Source organism: Agelaius phoeniceus, chromosome 2 (assembly GCF_051311805.1).
Source record: "Agelaius phoeniceus isolate bAgePho1 chromosome 2, bAgePho1.hap1, whole genome shotgun sequence".
Lineage (NCBI taxonomy): Eukaryota > Metazoa > Chordata > Aves > Passeriformes > Icteridae > Agelaius > Agelaius phoeniceus.
The window spans coordinates 113,923,001-113,942,347 of record NC_135266.1 but is presented as its reverse complement, the minus strand read 5'-3'; the positions used below and the strand labels follow the sequence as shown (position 1 = coordinate 113,942,347).

General features: G+C 39.6%; 1 protein-coding gene across 5 annotated transcripts in view; it reads left to right on the top strand.

The window, feature by feature from the left end:
- Window positions 1–19,347, top strand: part of EPHA6 (EPH receptor A6) — a 373,338-nt gene that overhangs the window by 313,053 nt on the left and 40,938 nt on the right. For all 5 annotated transcript variants that reach the window (XM_077174587.1, XM_077174585.1, XM_077174590.1 and 2 more), the window contains one exon: window positions 9,680–9,889. In XM_077174587.1, the coding sequence (XP_077030702.1) occupies window positions 9,680–9,889 (210 nt within the window). The remainder of the gene's footprint in view (window positions 1–9,679; window positions 9,890–19,347) is intronic.

Below are 19,347 nucleotides of genomic sequence, written 5' to 3'. Positions count from 1 at the left end.
TTATCACAAATTAATTTCTACATAATGTTATTCATGGATTTCTGGTGAAGAATAGAAGCCTTTTCCCCAGGGTATGTTTCTGAGGTACAGTAATACATTAGAGCATGGCTGGAAAAAAAGAAGATTTAAACTTCAGAATATAATTGATTTCTTCTACAAAAGTAGTTCCTGTATTTAGCAAAATGTATTTCAAATTGTTTTTGTGAAAGAAAAGATAAATTGAAGCATAAATGCCTGGCTTTATGGAAGTGGTTAATTTTTCTCAATCACCTTCAAAAATACTCTGTTATGATTTTTTTGGTTGGTGAAGCGTAGAATATACTCAGTAATTGATTTATAATATTTATGGCTACTTGCATTTAACAAATTGAATTAGAAAACAGTTCATGGGTGAATTGTCCTGGCATTAATTAACCCCCAAAGGTCCTTAGTAAACATTAAAGAAGGGCTACAGAAAATGTGAGTAATATGTTGGCAAAATTGTATTTAATTCTTTTTAGAAATGTAAAAGGAAAGGACGACCCGCCTCTGTGAGCTAAACTTATCCTAAAATAATCCATTTTTAACAGAACCCTTGTCATTTCCATCCTGCAGAATGTTAAATCTGGGCTTGTGGGTAGTCAGGGACCTGTGGGTTTGGGAACTTGTTTGAAAGGTTATCCCAAAGGAGAGATGTTCACCAGGGAGCTGTGGAAATGGTGGCATGAAAATCTTGGTGATGGTGATTGAAGGCTCTTCTGTGGTAGCAGGAGGAAGGAACTGCTTAGAGAAAAAAAGTGAATAAGCAGGAGGGAAAAGCAGCCAGCACTTGAGAAAGATTTACATGAGAGGGGAGAAAGCCATGGAGGCAATACTTGTTGGGAAGAGGGGAAGCCACCAAAGAGCAATTGGAGCAAGGGATACAGTCCTGAGTACAGCAGAGCCACTGCCACAGATACGTCCAGACCTAATTCTCTTTACTTTTTGGTTTGGATTATTCCATAGTAGCTTTTCTCTGACATTTCTTTGTTGTCCTCCTCACCTACTCTCCCAAATAATTTATTATTTTCCATTGTCACGACACATGACAGATATCTGTTATGTTGTCAAGAACATACCAGCAGTTTCCTGTGATAATTTGCTGATTTCTCAAAACCAAGTTATTTTTATGGAGCATTTGATATCATCCATGTCTTGGACACTGGGTAGTTTTTAAAAATTACTCCCCCTTCATTTCTGGCTCATGTCTCTGTCCATCTGCAGCACAGGAAACTGCCCCTGATTTGAGTACCTACAGCTTTCCTGCTCTGTGATTTTTCAGCAGTGCCCCAGGAAGATTTGTCTGGGCCTGAAACATTGTCCTGTGCATGTGTGTGTGCATGGAGAATTTCATAGAAGAGAACAGAACCAAGTCCTGAAATAATTCATGAGAGAGAATTACCTTTCTCTGAACTACTCTGGTGTGATATCTATATCCCAGGTTTATTTCACATGCACTCATGTATCAGAACAGTTACTACTTATTAGGATACTTTAATAGAAAGTGGCATCAGCAGAATTATGATGTTACTGTGGAGCAATGATTCTCATATTGCATCAGATATATTTGGAAGCAGAACTGCTGGGGAGAAATGTGAGCTAATAATTTCTGCAGCTGTTTTTCATGTATATTATTTCACAGCTTCAATTCATACTTCAGATATGGGTTATTCTTCTAAAAGGCTTTTTAAATGTACTTTAGATAATATTCAGCATCCCAAAGCACTGTAGATATATGTCAGCATTTCTGTTTATAATTAGTAGAGCAAATGGCTGCAAAGTAACCTATTTAAAAAGAAATCCAGCTGCTTCATTAATAATAGTTGTTTCCTGCAGATATAAGTCCACATTTTTAAAAGCTTTTGTGAAGATACAAAGCAGCAGAGAGGCTTTATCTTTAGCAATCCTAATGAAAGGCGTTCAGTGACTATAACAAATGTTGTGGGATTTGGAAGGGCTTATCACATAGTCTGTCTTTCTTATTATTTAAAGGAATCAATTGTTCCAGTGCAAAGTGTTTTTACACAGAGGGGAAAAAAGTCTATTTCTCACCTTAAGAAATATTTCCCTACATACCACAACCAGCAAAAATTCCCCAGCACATCCCTCCATCTGTCTTTCTCCAAAAGCCTGCAAAAATGGGTCAGTCTTACAAATTCAAAGTCAGATTCTGTGGTGACCCATGTGAGGGTATTCCAGAGGAAGAATTCTATTTGCCATCACCCTCCTCACAGCTGTGGTGGGATATTTGCTTTCATGCCAGTACAGGTTGTGCCACGAATCAGAAGCCTTCCCCCACCCTTTAATCTCTCATCCCTAAAATCTAAAAAGCCTTTACTCCTTGCTTTAGAGACAGCAGTGCCCACTTTCTGCTATTTGTATGAATTTAATAGCAAGCTCAGCTGAATTACGTCTTCCCCACAAAGTATTCTGTATGCTGGCTGCTAAAGCTTTTGGGTAAAAAACATTGGCATGGATTTGCAATATGAAGCTGCTTCAGAGATATTCTGAAGTGGGAAGGCATCAGCTAATTAGAACTAATTTTGTAAGATGATGGTAATTAATTTCAGTGATTGTGCTTCATCAGACATCCTAAATTGCTGGATACACTTGACACTGAATTCTCCTCAGAAATACTGCATTATTTTTGCAATTATATAAAACACATTTACAAAAGATGAAACTTAGTTTTTTGTGGTATTGTTTGGAAGCTTTTTATCATATAAGATTGAGACATGTAAGTTAATCATCCCAGAAAAGTAGACCTGAAATTTGCCATCAATGAAACAATTGTTTGACCAGAAATGAGGTTCATGAGGCTTCATTTCTGGTAACACTTGGAGAGTTTTCTCTGAAAAAGGATGTGGGTTTCCAGCTAAGCATTTCCTTAGGGGCTAGAAGCCTCTTCCAGCATTACACCAACAGCTTCCAGACAGAGGAAATCTCTGCTTGGAAAGAAAGTGGCTATCCCTTGGGAATTGAGGAGACACAGGTAAAATTTCCTGTTAGCACACGCAGATTTTGGATAGGGCTCATTGTCATTGTGTTTTACCTGCCTGTGTCATGAAGATCTCAGCAATCCTTTATTCTGCAGGCATATGAGGCAAATAATAAAGGCAAGAAGGGTTGAAAGGGCAGGGCTCTGTATTGACAGAAAGATGTTAGTGATTAGACAGGGCAGTTGCAGTCAGATGTGTTTGCTCAGGCTTGTGGATACAGGCTGCAGAAAAGACAAGAAAGACAACCAGGAGATGCAGAATAACCACAAAGCAGAGAAAAAAAAAGCTGAAAACCCACAAAACCTTTTTAGCAAGCAGTTTGGCAGTTTGCCCTGCTGTGGGTTGGAGATGGCTGTTAGACCCAAGCCTATGAGATGATTGCAATAATTCCTACAAAAGTCCTTTCCCAAAGGTTGGTTTTTTCTCCCCAATGCACCGTCCCCCACTCAGCCCACTCTCCAAGCCTGTGCCTCACAGATTCATGAGGCTATTCAGATTACAATCTCATCTTCTCCATTTTGTTTTCACAGCTCCATTTAAGGGGTCGTTCTTGGCTAAAATAATTGGATTTAGCATCACATGGAGAGGAACAGGGTGGTTAGGAGGTGAGGTGGCTTCTTGGGAAGAATGATTCCTGGAGAGCTCTGAGCTGGCTGTGGTCCATGCTCACCTCCTCATGCACCAGGCAATGTGGGCATGGATTTAAACACAGAAAAGGAACATGTCTGGAAGCTGCCTTTTGGAGGAGGTTTGTGGTTGGCTACACAGAATCACATAAAATGAACGAAAAAGAGTATCACCAGAATACTGAACTTCTTTCAGTATTTTTCTGCATCTGCAGACTACCAGAGTAGTTTCCTGCTCAGTTCCCAAGGTGTGCTGAATAGACAGAGATATTTAGGTTTGAAAGAAGCTCCAGTCTTCCCCGGTTTTGTGAAACTCAGAGCTGTAAAAGGAAGGGATGCATTTACCTGGGGTAATCACAGCACCACCTTGCTTTCTTCATTTTTGCTATTTGCCATTGTAATTCTTCTCTTCTACTCAAGACTGGTGCTGATGGATTTCCATTCACCTCAGAAAATTAAAATACTTGTAGAAAAAAGTTAGATTTATATACAGGCAAGCATAGTAAGTGAAAATGCTGCCACACTTTTTTTTTTTTTTCTTTCTGAGTCTATAAGAAATAAGCTTAATTGCCTTAGAGCACCAGCTGCAGCAGACTGTACAGCAAATGAAACCCTGGAATTCAGCTTTAATCCCACAAGGCTGGCCTAGCAGAGGCTAAGATAAGTGTTACTAGACAGAGAAAATATTGTGATATATTGCTGTGTCTTGCAGTAATCGTTATGAAGTTATTCTCAGAGCAGCTTTGCCATCACACTCACCCTTTTTTCAGCTACAGTTTAGATGCTGTGGCAGACACATTTAGCAAGTTTGGGGGGAAAGTGAGAGAAGACAAAAATGAACACTTGCAGCAAATTCTGTGAAACAGTGTTGTAAAGTGTGTGTTGTATATCCATCTAACATGGCCTCACCAGACAGAGTAGGCTGTGGGGGGAAGAAATCCAGATGGCCTTCTCTAAGTTTAATGGTTCCTGTTATTATTTATCTGCATTCAGAGAGGCAAAAAACACTGGAGCTCATAACTAATATTCCTTCTTTTGCTTTCCCATGCAGTATTCTTGGGCACTTTAATTTATTGGAGGCACGTTCCTTTCCTGGCAGGATAAAGGTGGCATTTTGCTTTCAAAAATCAGTCTGTAAAAGAGAAAACATGCACTGGGAACCTGGAAGCTGCTGATACTTTTTTCATTTTTTTTACACTAAAATTGGATTGAGCAATTAGAAAGTGAATTTGAAAGACTACATTACCTTAATAGTGAAATTGTAAGCAGCATATATTTAAGTGAACTAAGATGGCACTGAGAAGGTGTCGCTGATGCTACAGTGCCAGCATTTGTTCTCAAGCAATGTTTTACCCTCCTAAAAGGATGTATGAAACAGTGTTTCTGATGCTGTTGTGGGAATTTACTGTAGAAATGCTGGGTATTTTTAATATGTAGATATTCTTACTTAGACATTAAATACTGTAGATATTCTTAGCAATGAGCAGCAAGAAATTTTTTACAAATAGTCTTGTATTTGAAGGCAAAAAGAATTTGAAAGGTAATGTGGACTCTCTCAGTGTGCTCTTTATGAATTTGTCAAGAATGAGAAATCAGAAGATCAGAACAGAGCCAGTGTCTTTTAAATGAAGGGATTTTGAATGTCTTTTAGAAGAGAGGAAAAAAGAAGCCAAGAAATTACAGGCCAGTCAGCTTAATGTCAACTGCTGTAAGATTTCTGGAACAAATTATCAAACAAAGTCTAAGCATCTTAAAGATAACAGCGAGATAAGTGTGAGCCAACATGGATTTGTCAAGAACTAATTCTGTCAAACAGATCTGGTTTCCTTTTGTAGCAGGGCTCAGGCTTTGTGGCTGTGGGAGAAGCAGTTGATCTCATAAACTTTGGCTTCAGTAAGGCTTTAAAACTCTCTCTAAAACATGAGATGCTTGTGAGCAGCCAGAGAAATATGATTTTCATGAAATTTCTGCTACATCCTGTGTGGAGGGAATGGAATTTGGATGGGAAGAAGTATGGGGTAGGGCCGTCCTGCACTCTGTGTAGGATCACTCATTAGCATTTAAAATGAACTAAAGTAATTAGAAATTGAATTAATGGAATCTATTAATAATAATTGAGTGTGCATGGATCTCTGTCAACAGTTGAATGAAGAGGAAATTATCAGCTGATCTCATTTAGTACCAAAAATATAAACTTCAGTGTGACACACATGATAGTTTGAAGCATGAGTTACACTTCCAAGAAATACCAAGCTGCAACTTGAATTTTGGAAGATTTATCTTAACAAAGTCCCACCATTTACTTTGCACAGTAAAACTGTAACAATAAATGCATAGCAAAAATTGCATCTTTCACCCAGTGATCAGTAGGAAGTGTCAGTGGTGAATATGATCTAAGTTAGACACACACACACACTATTTTCAGTGCTGTTCTCCATCTAAAATGAGATCTAAATAATCTGCAGTAAAATTTTTAGACTTGTAGTAAATCCTGCACAGAGGATAAAGGCCCCCTAAAAAGTGTTCTGAGTCATTTGGCACATAAGGAAGTGGATTTTGGAGTTGATGGGACTCCAGAAAAAAATATAGAAAAATCCAGTGGCCATGCCTCCAAAAGATTACTTGGTAGTGAAATGGAAAAAACCTTCTGAGGAAGAAAAATTCCACAGGCTTGAAGAAAAGCACTAAACTGGGCACTGGGGCTGAAAACTGAAGGGAAAAACGCAATGGGAGAAAGTCTGGATATCCTCCTTCTTACCCTACAGTAACTGAACCCCTTCAGCAGCCCATTATTAGTCCTCTTGAAAGGTCTGTAACATGAGGAGAATATTTCACTTACATGAGGTTCTTAAAAGCAAATTGTAGCTGAATAAAAATAATTTTTTCAGGGCCTTTTTATGGACTGCTTAAATGCAGGAGCAGCTATTCAGATATTGCATCTATAGCCAGCTGTTGAGAAAAGTTTATTTAGAAAAGCCATCAAAGCTTGATTAAAATTTAATGGGATGATAGGATAAATGTGGTGAGTCCACTGAGGTCTGAATTGCTGCCAGTATTGATTAACACCCTTAACAGCCCAATGGGAATCCTATCAAAAACATATTTCAAATCTAAGCTATGGGAATAAAGCCCTGGGTAACAACCATGCTATCCGTCAGATGAGTGTTTTATTTCCCTATGTGCCAAGTGAATGAAACAAAATAGAGGAAAGTTGCCAAAGGATTGTACCTGGGGGCTTGAAAAATACTGAAAATATGAGGTCAGATTCTACCTCCTATAATTTCATCAACCTAGCTGAATTTTCCAAAGGTTAAATATAGCTCATAGTCTGTATCCTGATCAGCTTACATCAAAAATTTTTTGATGCATTGAATGATAAGTTTATAGAATGTAAGGGGATACAGCTGGCATGGAAACTGATGCACAAGTGATTACAAAGAGACTTGATTGAGAAAAGACTGTTCTGCTGACAGTAAAAATGTAGTTGGTCCAACTGCAAGGCTGGCAGTGAAAAAATATAAAACTCTGCATGAGAAAAGAGAGAGGAGAACAGATGCAGTAGAGGATTCTGAGAAACATACAGAGAGAGAAGGAGGACAGAATAAAATTGCAGCTGGTACGTTAGCAGGTCTGTCATTTCTTGAACAGTGAAGATAAGAAGCTTTAACTTTTTGTGTCAAGGCAGAATCCCAAAAAAACTTGAAAGAACAATGGAGAGAATAGCAAAAGCATGAGATTGTTTTAAAGTCAGGCATTACAGCTATACTGGTAAGGTAAGTACTGAGACTTGGGAAAAGCAGACAAAAGGTTATGTTTTATGAAAAATCAGCCAAGCATGGTGTAACTTTGAAAGAGCAGAAATTAAAAAAGGAAGGAGTGAATGCTTGCAATCCAAGAAGACAAAAGGTTAAGGGAGGTGCTGCAGATGACTCAGGTTTGTTGAAAAAATTGAGCTGTAAAGGAGGAGGTAAAATATAGAGGTTTGAGGGGTTGGTTTAGTTTGGTGCTTTGTTGTGGGGGTAGAGAGGGGCATGAATGGTCATTTTGCAAAACTCAGGTAGCACCTTGTTCCAAATCCTAATTCTACAGTTAGCTGAAAAAAGTAATCCATACATGGTAACTGTGAAGAGTACTAACTGTTGACAGCTACCTTTCTAATTTTTAATCAATTGAACAATTAGAATTATTAAATAAAAGGCAAACCCAGAAATCCCATGTGGCCTCATTACAAAAATATTGTCTAGAATTCCGATCCTTCCTTTACAGGAAGCAGCTTAAAGTAGTTAAGAATACAATCTGTCTCTCTTTGCTTAACTGCTGGATGGAATGAGCTTATTGAAAACACCTGTCACTGGTACTTTAGGACTCATGGAAGTTGTGTTTTGAGCCTCAGCTGAGTGTCCTCTGCAGAACCAGGTGCTCATCTGTGGCCTTGATGGTGATGAGGAAGGAGGATGTGGCCTCCTTTGGGAGAGCTGCCTCCACTTTGGAGGAGATTTTAGACAGAAAAGCTTTACTGCCCTGATATAAGACACTCACACATTCGAGGGGGGGAAATTGCTCTGAATCAGTTGTAAATAGCTGGCTTCAAAGTGTCATTAAATGTGCTTTCTTGGGAGGTGGCTGTTGTGTTTGGAATGGCTCCTTCAATACCAGTGTTGCTGAGACATATAATAAGCCAGTGAGGTCATCTAGCTGACAAGGTGTGTTTATATCCTGCTTTTACCATTTTCTTTCTGATTTTTGTTGTAGTCTTTAAATGTTCATATCCTGACTAGCTGTATACAGGCCCCAAATCATTGAATCATTATGGGAATGCTGAAATACTTTGCTGACCAGGGATAAAGCTAAGCATAGTTTAGCCTGTTGCTTTGCTGAATCTAATGAATTTGCTGAACTTCCTATAAGCTTCTCCCCTATAAAAAAAAATCTTGCTTAAATGTATGAGCTAAGCAATAGAAGTGTGCTGAATGCTGATCAGAACTTATTATTTGTCTGTAGCCCAATGCTAGAAGTGTTGAAAGAGAAAATGGAAGGGTAACTTGTTTGCAGGAGTTGTTTTTGTTTGGCTGTTCCTATGAACATAAAAATCCTCGGGTCACTGAATAATCCATGAGAAGCTAAATGTCTGCCAGTTTAGGTCACTATAAAAATACTCCTGCAAGCAGTCTGCTGTGAATGGTAGAGAGGGCAGGTCTAAACAAGGCAGGGAGCCTGCAGTCACATTTCTGTGCAGGTCCCCACTGCCACATAATTCAGGAGCTGTCTGAAGCAGGACATAGAGAAATGTTAACTTTGATGCTGCAGATGGAGAAACTGAGGCCCAGCAAGGCTGCCCAGCTGGGCAAGCACAATTAATGGCACAACTCCTATTTACAGTAGATTTCAGAAGGTGTCAAGCAGTTTAATGCACTCATGGGTCTCAGTTTAACCTTAATCTGCCTGTAAAATTTTGGCAAAGCTGAATTCCTGAATTCCACCCCATTTGATATAGTGTTTAGAGATTAGGTATAAGGTGCACAAGCAGCCTGAGCTAAAGCCCCAAAATTTTTTTCAGGTTATTTTGGGTTTTTTGGTTTTTTTTTCCCCAAAAAATACCATGAAAGTGAGTACCTCAACAGCAGTACCTCAATGCAAACAGACAAGGCTGAGACAACAAAAAGAGAATTCTTTGTTTCCTGAGGCCATAGGTGAAGAAATGTGTGTCCTTTCTCATTCTTGTACTAAAAATAGTGCTGGGGGAAAGCGTTCATAGTAACCAAGTATGAAAGCAATTAAATGTTGTCAGTAGGAAGACTGTGAAATGTGTGAAAATGTGGAGGAAAGGGGGAGAAGCTGCACAATGAGAGATGTGATGGGATGTACTGCCAAGCAACTTAAGTCCTTGAAAAAACAAGCTTGCAAGTGGGCAGCTTTTGAATGCAATCACAATAAGTTCCTAAAATTCGTGAAGCAGAAGTGTTTTAAATCAGAGCTGTGGTTGGTATCACTGGGACGAAACAAAGGGAAGTAGCTGAGCTGTTTCTCCCCTTGCAGAAGCACGACGGACACTTCACAGTGATCCAGCTGGTGGGAATGCTGCGGGGCATTGCCTCTGGCATGAAGTACCTGTCGGACATGGGCTACGTGCACCGGGACCTGGCGGCGCGCAACATCCTGGTCAACAGCAACCTCATGTGCAAGGTCTCCGACTTTGGCTTGTCACGGGTGCTGGAGGACGACCCCGAAGCTGCCTACACCACAAGCGTGAGTTTCTTATCTAATTTCAGCAGCTGATTGCCTGGTGCCTCTTCTATTCTCTCGAGTTTTGTGTTGTTGGAATGGTTCCTGAGATACTAAAAAGTCTTTTTTCCCAGCCCTGCAGTCGAAGAAGAAGTTGGTTCTCAAGGTTGTTTATTTTCTCTTATCTAATACATTCTTTCTCTGTGGAGGTCTGTCTGGCAGGTCAGGTTGAGGCACACTGACCACCCTCTGGGCAGTGTTAGTTTTTTATCCTAAGAGCTAGGTGTACATTATTTACAATAATTTTCCAATACCTATCACCTGTGTTAGACAGTCTGTCTCTATTCTAAACCATGGAGGACAAGATGAAAGGACATGCCCAGATTCCTCCATCTCTTGAACTCCCATTCTAAACTCCCAAAATTCTACTTTTTCACCCTGTGATAAATTCACTATCATTCTATTCAAACCCTTGTGGCTTGTAAATCTTCACACAAAGCTGGTAATTGTTTCTATGGGTTAAAATTGAAGGCACAGGTGTCTTTGACTCCATGCCAAGGTCTCTGAGCCCCCTGCCAGGGTCTTGAGCCCTCCAGGGCAGCCAGAGCAATGTCCTGGGTTCTGACACTATTCCAGTTTCAGATTTGCCTGTGCCACAGGAAGAACAGTTGGAATTGCTGTTGTTCCCTTCTCAGTCATGTGATTCAGCAAACGCACTGGCAGTGCTTAAGGAAGTTGTTTTGATTTTTGGCTAAGGGATGTGTTAATAAACTTTGGCAAAAGTTTATTTTAAGCAAATGTGCAAGTATAAGTGGGAGACCTTTTTCATTCTTTCTGGTTTTGTTGGCTGTGGAGGCTCTTTCCCCATGTTGTTTCCTCTTCTGGCAATTTGTGTTCCTTTACAGGGATATGTTTGTAAAAGAGGTGGGAGATGAGAGACTCTTACCAGCTTTTCTGTTAGAAGCATACTGCCAATGCAAGCCTTGCATTCATATATTAGAATTTCAATTTCATTTCACTGAAGTTTATCTTCTAGCAGGACATGTAGGACCTTCTTTGCATGGTTTAGGTCTCAGCTTATTAATACTTAATTCCTGGGAAAATGGGATTTGGGTGAGGGGAGTTGGGGTGGGTTATTTTGGTTTGTGGTGTTGTAGGGTGGTTCCAGTGAGGCAAAATATTCTTGAACGTGAAGAAGACAAATGACAAGTCCCAATACACCATTTTTCCTGATACCAAACTGCATTTCAGATGCAATTATTATCACAAGAGTTAATTGCAAGCTGAGGTTTTAGTAACTTTCACTTCTATCATTTAAACTATTTCAGAGGCAAAGTGCATTCTCATTACTACTCTCACAAAATGTGCAGAGTTTGTATATTCCCATGATAGGGCACAGTGACAGAATTGTAATAGAGAAGATAAATGAACATTAAATAATTTATTTTACCTTTTTTTTTTTCTATTCCACTTTAAAAAGTGATGTATGGCCAAAACAAGGAACTCATCTAATTTCTCTGTACTGCAGTAGGTATTGTGGTGCATCTGCTGAATTCAATTAAGATATTGTAATGGGATTTTAGATATTATATATTTATATATGTAGAATATATATTTACTTTTAGTTTAGGCCTAAAATAGAGGTGGTATGATAATTTTGCTGCAACTTCCATTTCTTAGAAGTTCTACACAGAACTGCAAGCTGACTTAAAGGAAAACAAGTCACTTTACAAGGTTTTCTATTGGTTTTAATATGCCAGCTAGGGTAAAAAGGACCCCAGATTTTACTTTTAGCAGAGATTTCCTTCATTTAGTTCTCAAAACCTGTTTTGCTTCCCACTGCTTCTTAGCAAGAGGCTTGAAAGGGAAGATGAACATGGCTGCAGCTGAGCAGGTTCTCACATGAGGGCTGAGGCTGGCTAATGGCCCTTGTGAGGAGCTCAGCTGGCACCAAGTGCCCCATGACAGAAGTCAAGTGACAATCTCAGCTCTGAGCAAGGATAATGGCCCCAGCTGGTGCCAGGCACTGGGAATGGCCGGGCAGCTCCTCTCCCAGTGAGGTACAGGGAAGATACCAAATGAGAATTGGAGGCCTTCAGCTATTATTTATCCTGTCATTTTCTGCTGGATACTGACACAGAACAATTAGCTTTACAGAGCAGTTAGTGCCTGTCCTGGTCATCATTGCTAGAGCTGCTTTTAATCAGGATGTGTGTGCTGTGAAAAACACAAATAGTGCCATGACATATTCCTTTTTTCCTTTTTCTGTGCTGAAGGACTTCCTTGAAATGTAGAACAGGCTTTGTTGAAATGCTCCCTGTTTTCCTTTTCACCCAAACATGAGAGCCTGGTGTAGGTGTAGAACTCAGGAGTGCCTCAGAGTCACAGCTCCACCCTGCCAAGGCTGCAGCCAGGTGCTGGACCACCAAATGCTGCTGGGCAGGTGCTTAGGGCATGTCCCGCAGGAGGGGATGTCACAGAGGCTGATGGCAGAGGCAGGTCCCTGTGGCAGCCAGGCATCCAAGGTGAATCTGTTTTGACCATGAACCCCCCAAAGAAGATCAAAAAGCTTTGAAACTAAGGTGGAGAAATGCTGTGTGCCATTATGACATGAACAAAAATCTTTGTAAATGGGAAGAGTTCAAAGCAACAGAGTCAGGTATAAGGGAAATGAAGAGCATTTCAAATCACTTATTCCTTCAACTCCAGCTTTCCTGTCCTTGCAGGTGGGTCCTCACACACTGACTGTTTTAGTCACTATGGCAGAGCCTGCCCAGTTCTTCCTGTCACCTGTGGTCCTTGGGAAGTGTCCTTCCCTCATTCCTGAGGGCAGACTGACAGCTGCAGTCCATGTGCTGTGTCACACTCACACTGTATGAACTGGGGACAGCCAGGTTTCTGTGGGATGCTCTTGCCTTCCCTGGGCTCCATCCCTGGGGTCTTGTTCCCCTGAGCAAATCCAGCAGATTTCTCTCTAGGAACACTCAGCAGGAAGTCAAAAGCCCTGTCAGTTTTTAAAAGGACTCAGCAGAACTCTGACCAAAATAGGGTGGGGACACAAAGAAGGAAAGATTTGTCACAATGCCTGGGGAGGACTCGGGGAAAGTTTTCATGGTAACAGAAGGGACAAGAAGCCCACCCTGGGTGCCAAATCCTCCTGCAGCTCTCACTGCCCATCACTTTGGCACTGACCTTTTTCCCCCTCATGAGCATCTTCCCAACAGCAGGCCATGTGTATTTCTGGAGGATTTTATAGCAACTCTTTAGCTCCATACTGTTTTCAACATGTGAAGGTTAAACCCTCAGTGTTCTCTCAAAGATTCTAGTGATTTTAGAATTCATGTTTTCACTCCACAGAGATTTTTATTGATAACAATGCTGTATCTGTAACTGCAAGAAATCCACAGAGTGAGTCTGCATATTGAAGAATAGTATTTTAGCCTCACATCTCCCTGTACAGCACTGTCAGTGCTCAGAGGAAACTGATTATTTTATCTTCCCCTTTTTGTCTTAGTCCTGGTGTCAGAAACTGAATGGTAGAATTGGATGTTTTCCTTGGAAATTATCTACAATACACTGTAAGCCAAAAATAGACTTTTATATCTATGATGCAGTGGCCAATTATTGTGTGAGCGTGTGTTTTTTTTTTTCCTTCCAGCCTATTGAGACAAAGGATGTAAATATGTCTTTGATGAGAGGGTTTTTAGGAAATAAAATATTGATTCCTGTTTGTTACCTGGAATCAAAAAAATTTACAGCAAGATACCATTTTAGAATAGAAAGGAGGAATTAAAAGCCAGGAAAATTTGACTGTAAATCTTTGTGTTCCAGATTGATGAGGAAAAGATAAGGCAAACTTTGGGATAACTGAGTACTGTGTGGGTTTTGCCTTTGGAGACAAAACTTTCATTTTTAGTAATGGTTTCCAAGGCAACAGTTAGTCATAAAAGGACATTTCTAGTATATAAACAGGCATTTCTGTCTGTACAGAGGACATTTAGGCTCTTGCATTCCTGCTTTTAGATAGACTGTGCTAGTTGTTGTAGATTCATTTAGTTTAAAATATGGTCAGGGTTCACATATATTTTAAAAGGAACCACATTGCCCCAGAATAACTCTTTACATAGAGCAAAATATTTATAATCAGAACAGAATTTGTGGCACTACTGCAAAAGGGACTAAACTGGTATTTCTCTTACAGGTGACACCTTAATAGTCTGCATTAAATCTGATTTTTAGCAAGACAAAAAGCTGCTACAAACAGAATTATATGATAAAGAAATGTATTCTAGATTTCTTTTATCAGCTTTATTTCTGAATATATTCTGAATTCATTCATTCAGCCTTACCATATGAAATATTTTCTTCTTCCCATAATAGTAGTTAGAGAGTTGATTTATTACATTTTATTTCCTGAATCACTTTGTAAACTTTATGGGTCTGATTCTTCTCAAGCCAGTTGAGTGAAATAACACATCCAGGAAGATTTCAGACTTATTAGACTCATTAGAGGAGCAAAGATTGATGCCAGTAATCTTTATAAATACTAGCAAATAGCAAAACTTTGGGGAGGTCAGGATGAGACATTCATATTTTTTGACTTTGTTATATACTTTCCACATTACAAGACACTTTCAGATTTCCCTGAGTGGTACAGAAGTAATAGGTTTGGGGAGAGAAGGTTTAATCTGCTGAAAAGTAAAACAAGATGCAAATGATTTTCCAATTAATTTGAGATGTTAAGCAATAGTTTCTGAACAAACTCTGTGTTATTGCAAGCATATTGCCTAGGTATTTACTCAGGATTAGAATTAATCATGGATTGTAGAGTAAATTGGTTATTGGCAACCATTGAGAAAAAGAAGCTGCAAAGGTCTGCATTAACCTGTTTTCTTAAAACTCATTGGTGACCTAAGGTTGAGCACAAAATGTGGCAACTCTTTAACTCCTTGTGTAACACAACATGAAGGGTCTGGAGCACCAGTCTGATGAGGAGGGGCTGAGGGAGCTGTGGAGGCTCAGCCTGGAAAAAAGGAGGCTCAGGGGGGACCTTATTGCTCTCCAGAACTCCCTGAAAGGAGCCAGGTGGGGTTCAGCCTCTGCTCCTGGTGACAGAGTGACACAAGGACAGTGACAGAATGAGAGGAAACATCAAGTTGCTCCAGGGGAGGTTTAGATTGCATGTCAGAAAAATAAAATATCCTTCCAAGGGTACTGTGTGAGATTATAATACTATTTGCCGGACTAGAGCTACAGACCTCAATGGGATCCCAAAGGGGCTGTGTTTGGATAGGTCACTTGGTGCCATCATGCCACATCAGGATTCTTGTGCTCTTGGGCAGGAATCCAGCTGCTACTGCCAGTCCCCAGGCACTGCAAGTCCCTGCCCTTAGCTGGGCACCACCCTGCTGAGGGCAGAGGCTTGCTTTTAACTGCAGTGTAACAGCAGCAATTCCTCTGCTGGGTCTCTCACATCAGTATTTTGAAGAAGAGAGTAAATATCTCAGAATGTGGGCAGGAAGCAAGTTCAAAAGAGCTGTGCTGATGTGCCCAGTTGTGAGAATTGCAGTAACTGGTTTTAACGTGTGTGATGGGCTTTGTGTCCACTGGTGGTGAGATCAGCCACCTACCCATGAGTGCCAGCTTCAGCTGGATCCGTTCCCTGCTCTCAGAGGATGCCTGGGGCTGGAGACTCTGCATGTGCCCTCTTCAAGCCTCTGTCATCTGCTGTGGTGACCTGGGCAGAGCATCCTCAGGCACAAGTAGCCAACAGGTGAAGGAGTGTCTTGGAAAAAAAGACTTTTTGCCTATTGAGCTGTACCAGTGTGAGGTTGATGACTTTTAATTAGTAGCTGTGTGTTTAAAAGTAACAGGAGTCCCAAACTGAGCCATTCAGTGCAAGGTGTGATGCTTGCTATTTATTTTATTTATTTTTGTTGTTTGTAGCGGCCCCTGAAGATGAAAATATGTGACAAAATTTAAACATTTGGAAACATTAATTTTCAAATTCTGTCCTCAGCTTTTATCCAGCTGTGATCCCAAGTTCATCCAAGAGTTTTTCTAGTTTATTTAACCCTCCTTAAATTTAGTAATAGAAACAAACAGGCTATAAAAGATCACAACAAAGGCAGACCCTTAGGAGGAAGGTCCCAGGACAGGAATGAAACATAAATGTAAAATTAAACTCTCTCCATGTTTTGTCAAACTTTGCATTTCTGTGAGTACTCACTTCCACAGTCATTTGAGTTTTGAGAATGCATACAAAAAAGCATGCAAATTTGCATTTAGATGTGCAGAAATTTAAAAGGAGCTTAATGATCAAATTCAATTATAAAACTTAATCTCATCCCTGCTTTTTTCTTCCACACCACTCCAAGTAGGAACTCCAAATATGAATTTGGCAGAGAAATACAGTTGGAAATTTGCATTTCACTTTTTCATTCCCAAAATTATGATGCTGATGAATTCAACACAAGTTTGGCTGTAAAAAAGGAGGTATTTTATACTTCGTTCCTAATGTAGCTTTCAAAGCAACATCCATCATTCATTGTAATGCAATTTAATTTCAAATCAGAACAATATATTGTAGTGTAATCAATCTAAAGGATGTTGCCTTTAAAGATTTGCAAGCTCTGCCTTTCTTTTAGCTTGGATTTCAGCTTTTTGTTTCTCTGGCTCCTCCTGCCATTTTCATATTCTCAAATTTGAGTTTTGAATTTTACATGTATGTGCTTTTGCTATTTCTCAGTTTGACTCTGAACATCTCTCAGTGGTTTTATTTACAAATGTTTCATTGGATTGAGAATTAACTCCTTACAGATCTGTAGTGCTGGTGGTCTTAGGGATCTTTTCATCCTAGGAGATAATTGATGAATCTGTTTCTGACATTTAACCCTGAAGGTGGTTGCATTTTTTCCCCTCACAGATAGTCATGAGTGTCAAATCTGTCCTTGGTGTAAGATTCAAAACTTGCCAGTATTCAATCCATACAAAGATGCAGCGTTACATCTCTGAGCAAACCTTAAACAGCTGTGCAAGGACAGAGGAGGTGGGGAAATTCAATGCACTCACAAATAATTTCTGGAGTTAAAAGAGGATTGTGAATCTCAGAAAGCTACAGGTGGTGTTTTTGAAAAGACATGGGGCTTACCAAGGCACCAAAGGTACTGATCTCTCAACTGGGCATGAAGACCTTGAAAAATGGTCTGTGCACACTGTTCCCCTTGGAAACCAGCCCAGTCAATGTAAGCAGTACACTTCTATGTGTGTGTATACATGCACTGCATACTATGAGCAGTCATTTTGTTGTTAATTCCTTGTACTGTTAATAGAATTTTTTTTAAGCTAACAATTTTCTGAATATTAATCTAATCTCAGACACAGCTGGGATTTGATTGCATGCATTTATAATTTTGAATGAGAATTGTACTTTTCAAACTACAATTGAAGAAGCTATTGTAAATATGCAGAACGTGCTTATACATTTTTAGTGAGATCTTTATTCACACAGAACAATACTATCCACACTTTGGTTTTATGCCAGTATACTTACTTTTTTACTCCTGAGTTATTGCTCTGTTGCTAATTCTGTGAATGAATGTAATCTTGAATGCCTGTTTTGTTTATTGCAAATGAAGGATCACAGTTCACTTAGGATTTTAGTATTCATTGTATCGCCCAAGGTGCAGTAAATCATAAAATACCTTTCCTGTGCTGGAACACACCTGCACTATGCACAGCTCCTGATGCACTGTTTAATGAGCTTCAAGGCAGTCCATTAAGGTCAAAGCAGTTGCTGTCAGTAGCATGTCAGCTGACAGTAATTCCCATAGGTTATGGTACTTTGATGTATATAACAAGCAGGACAATCTCTTGAAAGCTTTGAAAATAATGTAACTTATTCATGTAGGTGTTTGGGGTTTTTTCTCATTAAAAACTACTGGTACCTTTCAAAGATGAGTTAAGAAACTATTATAAAATTTGTTTACTGTGTGCTTACAAGAGGTAAGTAATTTATTGGGAAAAGAAAACCATTCAGCTCCAGTGAGCCAAACAGCTCAGCTCTAATTCCTTTATTTAGTTATTGCTAGGTGAAAGAAAATAAGATCTGGATGATTTTTCATTTTCATTTATTGTACCACTCTCAATGGGAATTTATGAGCCACATTAAATACCACTGTAAAAAGTAACTACTCTGCATACAGGCATATAAAACTTCTGGGTTGAAAATTTGAAGCACTTGGCTTCACCAGGCTTTTGTAAAGCTTCGTAATTAAATCTTGACATATTACACAGCAGGATGTGTTATGTCCATGAGTATAATTAAATGAATTCTTGACTCTAGTCAAAAAAAAAACCTCAAAAAACAAAACCAACCACCTGTTGGACTTGGTTATTTAAAAGCAGTCAGTTGTTCAGGCACAGTTCAGGTGTAGATTTCAAAGCTCATGTGGAAGGAGTTTGGAGAGGAGGAGACTCATCCTGTGTCTTCAGCTGCTGTGGGTCACTTATGGTTCTGTCTTGTTTCCCCTGCTGTGCTGAGTGTTGCACTGAGCTGGCTGTGTCAGCTGGACAGCAAAGAGTTATGACCTGGAAGAGATGGAAAATTCACAGCAGTGCTGCTAGATTGTGATGAAATCCTGTTTATTTTTCAGAGTTGGGAATTCCTGTGTGCTAAAGATCTGACATATGGTTGCACTGTGAGTTTTCTGACTGGTTCCTGAGGAATTACCTTGCATTGTATTTGCATGTAACTGGCTAGGCCTGTGTTTCTTAATGACTGTCATCAATTTGAAATTTATCAAATGAGAAAGAAGCATTCAAATTTCAGAGGTGCGATCTATGTTCATGTTCCATGGAAATAAATGGTAACACAGAAAACAAATTCTGTTAATTTAGCAAGGACTTGACCCTAATTGATTTTAGCCAGGGATTCTGATATCCAATCTTCAAAACACAAGTCTGGGGGAAACCAGATTCCTTTTCTTCTTTTACTTAGGTGAAAAGAGCAAGTGGGGATTTTCTGGGGGAAAATACCAGCATTATGGATATGTTGAGTCACCATGTGGATGTGGTACCTAGGGATGTGTTTTAGTGATGAACACTGGTAATGTGGTGATGGGGTAATGAGTGGACTTGATGAACTTAGAGGTGTTTTCCAAACTAAATGATTCCATGATTCTGCCTGCTTCTCTGAGTAATATTGCACACCTGGGAGGGTTTAGGATTCATTAATGATGGAAGAGTTCACAGATAACAAAGGAGTATCTTTCCATATTGCTCAACTACTTCTTTGTATAAAGAATCTGCCAAAGGGTAGATGCAGTGAAATATGAAAGGGGGGAGTTCTAGCATAATATGATTTTTGCTTTTGTGTTTAGATGCAGTACTGATGTTTCATAATCTCTTCTGGGAGAACCTGTGGCCTGATTGCTGTTATGTCAAGATTTTGGTATTCACTTCAGCTAGTAGAAGGAACTAAA